The 399-nt window shown below is 58.9% G+C and overlaps 1 protein-coding gene across 1 annotated transcript in view; it reads right to left on the bottom strand.

The window, feature by feature from the left end:
- Positions 1 to 344, bottom strand: part of FKBP3 (FK506 binding protein 3, 25kDa) — a gene marked incomplete at its 5' end in the record, with an annotated part of 4,236 nt that extends 3,892 nt beyond the window's left edge. The window contains one exon of the mRNA XM_009867993.1: positions 231 to 344. Within this exon, the coding sequence (XP_009866295.1) occupies positions 231 to 344 (114 nt within the window). The remainder of the gene's footprint in view (positions 1 to 230) is intronic.
- Positions 345 to 399: the final 55 nt, after the last annotated feature.

Below are 399 nucleotides of genomic sequence, written 5' to 3' on the forward strand. Positions count from 1 at the left end.
TCCCTTCCACCTCCACCATCCTGTGACCCCCACCTCTCCTACCACCTCCTTTCAGGTAGCTGTAAGCACACAGGGCCCACCACCATTTCCAGTCAGAGAAGCCACGTAACATTAAGGCACAGCACAAACGCCAGATTCCTTGCTGCGACCAGGTTTCTGAAGACCTGGCTGATCCGGCTGCCCCACACGATGGCTCAAACAACGTGAAGCCAGGGGGTGCCCGCACCGACCTCCTCCGCAGCCTCCTCAGGCTTTGCCGCTTTCCCCTTGGCCTCCTCCGCCTTCGCAGGCTTTGCCTTCTCCGCTGCCTTCTCCGCTCCGTCCGTGCCCTTGAACCGCTGAGGGGAAAGAAGAATCACAAAATGACGGAATGTTGGGAGTTGGAAGGGACCTCTAGAG

Source organism: Apaloderma vittatum, unplaced genomic scaffold (assembly GCF_000703405.1).
Source record: "Apaloderma vittatum isolate BGI_N311 unplaced genomic scaffold, ASM70340v1 scaffold35700, whole genome shotgun sequence".
NCBI classification, from domain to species: Eukaryota; Metazoa; Chordata; class Aves; order Trogoniformes; family Trogonidae; genus Apaloderma; species Apaloderma vittatum.